At 45.7% G+C, this 9,292-nt stretch overlaps 1 protein-coding gene across 1 annotated transcript in view; it reads left to right on the top strand.

Moving 5' to 3' along the window:
- The first annotated feature begins 563 nt into the window (after positions 1 to 563).
- The window catches only part of chm (CHM Rab escort protein), a 20,366-nt gene continuing 11,637 nt past the window's right edge, over positions 564 to 9,292 (top strand). The window contains exons 1-10 of the mRNA XM_079647153.1: positions 564 to 726; positions 1,875 to 1,991; positions 2,683 to 2,749; positions 2,998 to 3,070; positions 3,147 to 3,271; positions 3,350 to 3,402; positions 3,470 to 3,504; positions 3,585 to 4,067; positions 7,939 to 8,055; positions 8,874 to 8,985. Coding sequence (XP_079503279.1) covers positions 579 to 726; positions 1,875 to 1,991; positions 2,683 to 2,749; positions 2,998 to 3,070; positions 3,147 to 3,271; positions 3,350 to 3,402; positions 3,470 to 3,504; positions 3,585 to 4,067; positions 7,939 to 8,055; positions 8,874 to 8,985 — 1,330 coding nt within the window. The 5' untranslated portion in view covers positions 564 to 578. The remainder of the gene's footprint in view (positions 727 to 1,874; positions 1,992 to 2,682; positions 2,750 to 2,997; positions 3,071 to 3,146; positions 3,272 to 3,349; positions 3,403 to 3,469; positions 3,505 to 3,584; positions 4,068 to 7,938; positions 8,056 to 8,873; positions 8,986 to 9,292) is intronic.

The following is a 9,292-nucleotide window of genomic DNA, read 5'->3' as shown; positions in this document are numbered from 1 at the left end:
TCCTATGCTAGGTAGCCCATAACAGAAGCTGACAACCAAGAATAGGTTCACAACTGTTGTAATTTAAATGTATTGTAATATATATTAAAGCTTTATTTATTTAGCCCTTTTCATACAGCACGTGTATTTCAAAGTGCTTTACAAAATGGCCCACATCACAAGTTAAAAATAAACCACAAGAAATTGCCCTCAGATCAGATGTTAAGACCTTTACATGCAGCATAAGAACAACATATAACATTTGAACAGGTTAAGAGACACGGCGAGGTCAAAGGTATGATAATACAAATAAATAATAAGACACTGTGGTGATTGACATAATTGATCCACGGGACTGTGGGTTGGGGGTATTGCTCCGCACGGACATATATTTTAACTGTACTGTTTGCCCTCCTTTCTTCTCTTCCCGGGCTTCAAGCCGATAACATGTGTGTTTCTGATGCTCAATAAATCTAACTTAGTACCTTCGATACACCGCCAGGTGACCCTGACATAAGTCTCGTAGAAGAATCCGAGACTGAACCGAACATGGCAAATAACTCAGTTTTTCTCAAACTAACCCTAACCCTTTTTGGGAGATGTCTGCGGCTGCATCGTTCGCACAGACTGAGGCTCAGTTCGCCCTCCGTGGAATGGCCGAACACGACGCACGCCATTTCCACATCGTTTCGGCACTGGGAGACAGCAAGCCTTCCGACCACATGGAGACGATACCCGACCTGCTAGGTACGGAAGAGCCCGACTTCTTGTTCATGGAACTGTTTCTTCGGGTCATGCGGCCGCATGTCCAGCCAGCGCTCGCTAACAAGGCTAGTTTTGAGCCCCGCGCTTTAGCCGAAGAAGCAGACCGGTTCTTCTTGGCCACCCGGCGTTTTAACCCCTGAGGTGCTGGCCCCGACACGCAGCAGAACCTTCCCTGGACTGCACTTCTGGACCCCGTCTGGCCTCTCCCCTGTCCATGGCTCCTTCCTCCCGGGGACATCGTGCCCGCCGCCGCTGTGCCCTCGCCTGCGGCCAGGCAGTGTTCCTCCCTGCTGGGGACCACCGGGACATATTCACGCCCGTCCCCACGTCGCAGCACAGCGACCCAGCTTTCTACGGTTGGCGGATGTTGTCTTCATTCGCCACGACGATGCCTAACACGGCCCCCTGCGGCCCCCTTACGACGGCCTGTTCCATGGCCCGCCCCCCACCCCCCGGTGGGGATGCCCTCGCCCTCGTTGGGGCCCCTGCCCTCTCCTGCTGCCCCCTTCCGACGGGCCGTTCAGGGTCATGCGACACGGGGACAGGTGTCCTCCGTCCTCCCATGGCCCGACACACACACAAACATACCTAAATATACTTCTTTTAATTATCAGGAGGCGTAAAGAAGGAGACGAGGAGGTTAGGAGGAGAGGAGAGGGGATAAGGAGACAAAGAAACAAACAGACAAGGAGGCAAGGAGGCGAGGGGAGGTGGCGAGAAGACAAGGAGACGAGGAGGGAAAATGTTTCCACCATCTGGTGTTGTTCAGATTATTAAAGGAGAAACAGTTGTTGGCTTCACATCACTCCGTGTGTGTGTGTGTGTGTGTGTGTGTGTGTGTGTGTGTGTGTGTGTGTGTGTGTGTGTGTGTGTGTGTGTGTGTGTGTGTGTGTGTGTGTGTGTGTGTGTGTGTGTGTGTGTGTGTGTGTGTGTGTGTGTGTGTGTGTGTGTGTTGGATCACCTAAATGTGTTCACTGAATCTCTTCCTTTAAACAAATCCATTTGAAAATATGTTATATATTTCTTATCATTTTAATAATAATTATTGTATTCCTCCTTTGGCTTGTGTTATTGTTATTATTGTTATTGTTATAAATGCATACTTGTAATAATTATTCAGCCCTGCTCAGTGACTCAGCGAAGTAGTGACGTGGTGCCTGACTGTCACGTGACTTCGTGTTTTCCTGCTAACAACATGGCCACCGAGGAGCTGCCGTCTGAATTTGACGTCGTCATTCTGGGCACAGGTAGAGAAACACCTGCATTTGTATCTCTCTTTATGACGCGGGACAGTACCCTGAACGCATCACCGCTCATCTGCCTGTCTGTTCGGCTCAAAACATCCCGGGATCCCGCTTTAAACCCGGTCTGAAACCCTCAGAGCCTCGGTGATAGCTACAGGCTAACGGTCCCTTCACTTTGAATGAGAACGGCTAGCAGCTAACGCCCAGACTGACGTGTTAGCTACAGGCTAACGGTCCCTTCACTTTGAATGAGAACGGCTAGCAGCTAACGCCCGTGTTGCTGTAAACAACAAACAGCTGCTGTTATTTTGTTGTTGATGCTAACTCTGTCTATTTACCTGTTTATGTACCTGTCTACACTCTGTTTACACTCTGTATACACTCTGTATACACTCTGTATACACTCTGTATTCTGAATGACAGTAAACAACATCACATGAATCTTATTTATTTTTTACTATAATCGATTTTCATAAATTTAAGAGCTTTTAAATAAATAAGGAAACTTCGGAGTTCGGATTTATCAAATGAACAAAGAATAACGATATTATTGATTCAAGACTAAACATATTAACACACGTGTAATAAACATGTGTCTCCTGTGAGAGGACAGCAGCTCCTTCACTGATGGAGACATGGCTCTGGCCTATATGCTGATTATAGATTGTAGATCAGTGACTGATGGTGTGTTCAGGTCTGGCTGAGTCGGTGGCGGCTGCAGCGTTCTCCAGAGTCGGACAGAAGGTCCTTCACCTGGACAGGTGAGACACCTCAGATATACACATACTACAGGTGTGACACAACACACTGTGCTGTAACTTTGCACGCTGTGTGTGTGTGTGTGTGTGTGTGTGTGTGTGTGTGTGTGTGTGTGTGTGTGTGTGTGTGTGTGTGTGTGTGTGTGTGTGTGTGTGTGTGTGTGTGTGTGTGTGTGTGTGTGTGTGTGTGTGTGTGTGTGTGTGTGTGTGTGTGTGTGTGTGTGTGTGTGTGTGTGTGTGTGTGTGTGTAGGAGGAGTTATTATGCAGCTAACTGGGCCAGCTTCACCTTCAACGCCCTGCTCACATGGATCCAACAGCAGCAGGTGAGCTCACGCTACGCTGTGATTGGCTGCCGGCATCAGGAGTATAGTTATTAACCTGTGTGTGTGTATGCTGTAGGAGGAGCCTCAGCCACAGGAGGTCCAGGATTGGTCGAGCCTGTTGGAGGAGGGAGAGGAGCTAATCTACCTGTCCCAGTCAGACTCCGCCTCCATCAGGAACGTGCAGGTGTTCTGCTTCACCAGGTGAACAGCTCACTTCCTGTCGACAGGTTTCACAAGAAGAGCCACGCGTAAATATTAATGTAGTTGTTGATGTTTCAGTGAGGAAGACGAGGAGGAGGCTCCAGACACCACAGAAGAAAAAGACTCTGCAGGTAGATACCTTTAACATATTTAACCTCACAGGTAACAGGAAGTATTTAACACACCTGTGTGTTTCAGATCCACAGGGAGAGACAGAGGAGGAGGCAGAGGAGGTGAGACTGCACTATAACACACACTCAGCTCTGCATTATGGGTAATATCTGACTGATAGATGTTTCCTCCAATCACACAGGCCTCCCACAAAGAGGGGGAGGAGCCAGAGCCTCCTCAGACCCTCCCCCCTCCTGCTCAGAGCCAATCAGAGCCAGAGCCTCCTCAGACCCTCCCTCCTCCTGCTCAGAGCCAATCAGAGCCAGAGCCTCCTCAGACCCTCCCCCCTCCTGCTCAGAGCCAATCAGAGCCAGAGCCTCCTCAGAGCCTCCCCCCTCCTGCTCAGAGCCAATCAGAGCCAGAGCCTCCTCAGACCCTCCCTCCTCCTGCTCAGAGCCAATCAGAGCCAGAGCCTCCTCAGACCCTCCCCCCTCCTGCTCAGAGCCAATCAGAGCCAGAGCCTCCTCAGACCCTCCCTCCTCCTGCTCAGAGCCAATCAGAGCCAGAGCCTCCTCAGACCCTCCCTCCTCCTGCTCAGAGCCAATCAGAGCCGAGCAAAAAGAAGATCAGCTACGCTCACCTGGTGAGGGAGGGGCGGCGCTTCAACATCGACCTGGTCTCCAAGGTAACAGGCACTAACAATATATAAACATAAACAATGTACTATATGAACAGGAGGAGAGAACAGGAGAGAGAACAGGAGAGAGAGAACAGGAGAGAGAGAACAGGAGAGAGAGAACAGGAGAGAGAGAACAGGAGAGAACAGGAGAGAGAACAGGAGAGAGAACAGGAGAGAGAACAGGAGAGAGAGAACAGGAGAGAACAGGAGAGAGAACAGGAGAGAGAACAGGAGAGAGAGAACAGGAGAGAGAGAACAGGAGAGAACAGGAGAGAGAACAGGAGAGAGAACAGGAGAGAGAGAACAGGAGAGAACAGGAGAGAGAACAGGAGAGAGAACAGGAGAGAGAGAACAGGAGAGAGAGAACAGGAGAGAACAGGAGAGAGAGAACAGGAGAGAACAGGAGAGAACAGGAGAGAACAGGAGAGAGAGAACAGGAGGAGAGAACAGGAGAGAGAGAATAGGAGAGAGAGAACAGGAGAGAACAGGAGAGAGAGAATAGGAGAGAGAACAGGAGAGAGAGAACAGGAGAGAACAGGAGAGAACAGGAGAGAGAACAGGAGAGAGAGAACAGGAGAGAACAGGAGAGAGAGAATAGGAGAGAACAGGAGAGAGAGAACAGGAGAGAACAGGAGAGAGAGAACAGGAGAGAACAGGAGAGAGAGAACAGGAGAGAACAGGAGAGAGAGAACAGGAGAGAGAGAACAGGAGAGAGAGAACAGGAGAGAACAGGAGAGAGAGAATAGGAGAGAGAACAGGAGAGAACAGGAGAGAGAGAATAGGAGAGAGAACAGGAGAGAACAGGAGAGAGAGAACAGGAGAGAGAGAATAGGAGAGAGAACAGGAGAGAGAGAACAGGAGAGAGAGAACAGGAGAGAGAACAGGAGAGAACAGGAGAGAACAGGAGAGAGAGAACAGGAGAGAGAGAACAGGAGAGAGAACAGGAGAGAGAGAACAGGAGAGAGAGAACAGGAGAGAGAGAACAGGAGAGAGAGAACAGGAGAGAGAGAACAGGAGAGAGAACAGGAGAGAGAACAGGAGAGAGAGAACAGGAGAGAGAACAGGAGAGAGAGAACAGGAGAGAGAGAACAGGAGAGAGAGAACAGGAGAGAGAACAGGAGAGAGAACAGGAGAGAGAACAGGAGAGAGAGAACAGGAGAGAGAGAACAGGAGAGAGAACAGGAGAGAGAACAGGAGAGAGAAAACAGGAGAGAGAACAGGAGAGAGAGAACAGGAGAGAGAGAACAGGAGAGAGAACAGGAGAGAGAGAACAGGAGAGAATAGGAGAGAGAACAGGAGAGAGAGAACAGGAGAGAGAACAGGAGAGAGAGAACAGGAGAGAACAGGAGAGAATAGGAGAGAGAGAACAGGAGAGAGAACAGGAGAGAACAGGAGAGAATAGGAGAGAGAGAACAGGAGAGAACAGGAGAGAACAGGAGAGAGAACAGAAGTAGTAAACAGTGTAAACAGAAGTAGTAAACAGTAGTAGTAAACAGTAGTAGTAAACAGTGTAAACAGTAGTAGTAAACAGACGTAGTAAACAGTGTAAACAGTAGTAGTAAACAGTGTAAACAGAAGTAGTAAACAGTGTAAACAGTGTAAACAGTAGTAGTAAACAGTGTAAACAGTAGTAGTAAACAGAAGTAGTAAACAGTGTAAACAGTAGTAGTAAACAGTAGTAGTAAACAGTGTAAACAGTAGTAGTAAACAGACGTAGTAAACAGTGTAAACAGTAGTAGTAAACAGTGTAAACAGACGTAGTAAACAGTGTAAACAGTAGTAGTAAACAGTGTAAACAGAAGTAGTAAACAGTGTAAACAGAAGTAGTAAACAGTGTAAACAGTGTAAACAGAAGTAGTAAACAGTAGTAGTAAACAGTGTAAACAGACGTAGTAAACAGTGTAAACAGACGTAGTAAACAGTGTAAACAGTAGTAGTAAACAGTGTAAACAGAAGTAGTAAACAGTGTAAACAGTGTAAACAGAAGTAGTAAACAGTAGTAGTAAACAGTAGTAGTAAACAGTGTAAACAGTAGTAGTAAACAGACGTAGTAAACAGTGTAAACAGTAGTAGTAAACAGTGTAAACAGAAGTAGTAAACAGTGTAAACAGTGTAAACAGTAGTAGTAAACAGTGTAAACAGTAGTAGTAAACAGAAGTAGTAAACAGTGTAAACAGTAGTAGTAAACAGTAGTAGTAAACAGTGTAAACAGTAGTAGTAAACAGACGTAGTAAACAGTGTAAACAGTAGTAGTAAACAGTGTAAACAGACGTAGTAAACAGTGTAAACAGTAGTAGTAAACAGTGTAAACAGAAGTAGTAAACAGTAGTAGTAAACGGTGTAAACAGACGTAATAAACAGAAGTAGTAAACAGACGTAATAAACAGAAGTAGTAAACAGTGTAAACAGACGTAGTAAACAGACGTAATAAACAGAAGTAGTAAACAGTGTAAACAGAAGTAGTAAACAGTGTAAACAGTGTAAACAGAAGTAGTAAACAGAAGTAGTAAACAGTGTAAACAGTAGTAGTAAACAGTGTAAACAGTGTAAACAGAAGTAGTAAACAGAAGTAGTAAACAGTGTAAACAGTAGTAGTAAACAGTGTAAACAGAAGTAGTAAACAGAAGTAGTAAACAGTGTAAACAGTAGTAGTAAACAGTGTAAACAGTGTAAACAGAAGTAGTAAACAGAAGTAGTAAACAGTGTAAACAGTAGTAGTAAACAGTGTAAACAGTGTAAACAGAAGTAGTAAACAGTAGTAGTAAACAGTGTAAACAGAAGTAGTAAACAGTGTAAACAGTAGTAGTAAACAGAAGTAGTAAACAGTAGTAGTAAACAGTGTAAACAGTGTAAACAGTAGTAGTAAACAGAAGTAGTAAACAGTAGTAGTAAACAGTGTAAACAGTAGTAGTAAACAGACGTAGTAAACAGTGTAAACAGTAGTAGTAAACAGTGTAAACAGAAGTAGTAAACAGTGTAAACAGTGTAAACAGTAGTAGTAAACAGAAGTAGTAAACAGTGTAAACAGTAGTAGTAAACAGTGTAAACAGTAGTAGTAAACAGACGTAGTAAACAGTGTAAACAGTAGTAGTAAACAGTGTAAACAGAAGTAGTAAACAGTGTAAACAGTAGTAGTAAACAGTGTAAACAGAAGTAGTAAACAGTAGTAGTAAACGGTGTAAACAGACGTAGTAAACAGAAGTAGTAAACAGTGTAAACAGAAGTAGTAAACAGTGTAAACAGACGTAGTAAACAGTAGTAGTAAACAGTGTAAACAGACGTAGTAAACAGACGTAATAAACAGAAGTAGTAAACGGTGTAAACAGAAGTAGTAAACAGTGTAAACAGTAGTAGTAAACAGTGTAAACAGAAGTAGTAAACAGTAGTAGTAAACGGTGTAAACAGACGTAGTAAACAGTGTAAACAGTAGTAGTAAACAGTGTAAACAGAAGTAGTAAACAGTGTAAACAGTAGTAGTAAACAGTGTAAACAGAAGTAGTAAACAGTGTAAACAGTAGTAGTAAACAGTGTAAACAGAAGTAGTAAACAGTGTAAACAGTAGTAGTAAACGGTGTAAACAGAAGTAGTAAACAGTGTAAACAGTAGTAGTAAACAGTGTAAACAGAAGTAGTAAACAGTGTAAACAGTAGTAGTAAACAGTGTAAACAGAAGTAGTAAACAGTAGTAGTAAACGGTGTAAACAGACGTAGTAAACAGAAGTAGTAAACAGTGTAAACAGAAGTAGTAAACAGTGTAAACAGACGTAGTAAACAGAAGTAGTAAACAGTGTAAACAGACGTAGTAAACAGACGTAATAAACAGAAGTAGTAAACAGTGTGTGTATACACATCCTGACCATGTGATGCTCTCCCTGCAGCTGATGTTTTCTCGCGGCTCATTGGTCGATCTGCTCATCAAATCAAACGTCAGTCGCTATGCAGAGTTCAAGAACGTCACCAGGATACTGACCTATCGGCAGGGGAGGGTGGAGCAGGTACACCTGTCCGTCTGTTTACCTGTCCGTCTCTCACCTGTCTCTTACCTGTCTGTCTCTCACCTGTCTGTCTCTCACCTGTCCGTCTCTCACCTGTCTCTTACCTGTCTGTCTCTCACCTGTCTGTCTCTCACCTGTCTGTCTCTCACCTGTCTCTTACCTGTCTGTCTCTCACCTGTCTGTCTCTTACCTGTCTGTCTCTCACCTGTCTGTCTCTCACCTGTCCGTCTCTCACCTGTCTCTTACCTGTCTGTCTCTCACCTGTCTGTCTCTCACCTGTCCGTCTCTCACCTGTCTCTTACCTGTCTGTCTCTTACCTGTCTGTCTCTCACCTGTCTGTCTCTCACCTGTCCGTCTCTCACCTGTCTCTTACCTGTCTCTCTCTCACCTGTCCGTCTCTCACCTGTCTCTTACCTGTCTCTCTCTCACCTGTCTGTCTCTCACCTGTCTCTTTCTCACCTGTCCGTCTCTCACCTGTCTCTTACTGTCTCTCTCTCACCTGTCCGTCTCTCACCTGTCTCTTACTGTCTCTCTCTCACCTGTCCGTCTCTCACCTGTCTCTTACCTGTCTCTCTCTCACCTGTCTGTCTCTCACCTGTCTGTCTCTTTACCTGTCTCTCTCACTCACCTGTCTGTCTCTCACCTGTCTCTCTCTTCACCTGTCTGTCTCTTCACCTGTCTGTCTCTCACCTGTCTCTCACCTGTCTGTTTCTCACCTGTTTGTCTCTTTGCCTGTCTGTCTCTCACCTGTCTGTCTCTCACCTGTCTCTCACCTATCTGTCTATCACTTGTCTCTCTCGCACCTGTCTGTCTCTCAGGTGCCCTGCAGCAGATCTGATGTATTTGCCAGTCGTCAGCTGTCTGTGGTTGAAAAGAGGAAGTTGATGCGTTTCCTCACTTCCTGTGCGGAGGAGACGGAGGAGCAGAGAGGTGAGACAGGTGACATGACCAACAGAGAGGTGAGACAGGTCACATGACCAATAGAGAGGTGAGACAGGTCACATGACCAACAGAGAGGGGAAACAGGTCACATGACCAACAGAGAGGTGAGACAGGTCACATGACCAACAGAGAGGTGAGACAGGTCACATGACCAACAGAGAGGTGAGACAGGTCACATGACCAACAGAGAGGTGAGACAGGTCACATGACCAACAGAGAGGGGAAACAGGTCACATGACCAACAGAGAGGTGAAACAGGTCACATGACCAACAGAGAGGGGAAACAGGTCACATG

The sequence above is a fragment of the Notothenia rossii genome (genome assembly GCF_949606895.1).
Source record: "Notothenia rossii genome assembly, chromosome: 9".
Taxonomy (NCBI): Eukaryota; Metazoa; Chordata; class Actinopteri; order Perciformes; family Nototheniidae; genus Notothenia; species Notothenia rossii.
Note: the sequence above shows the minus strand (reverse complement) of the source record. Positions and strands in the feature narration are given on the sequence as shown.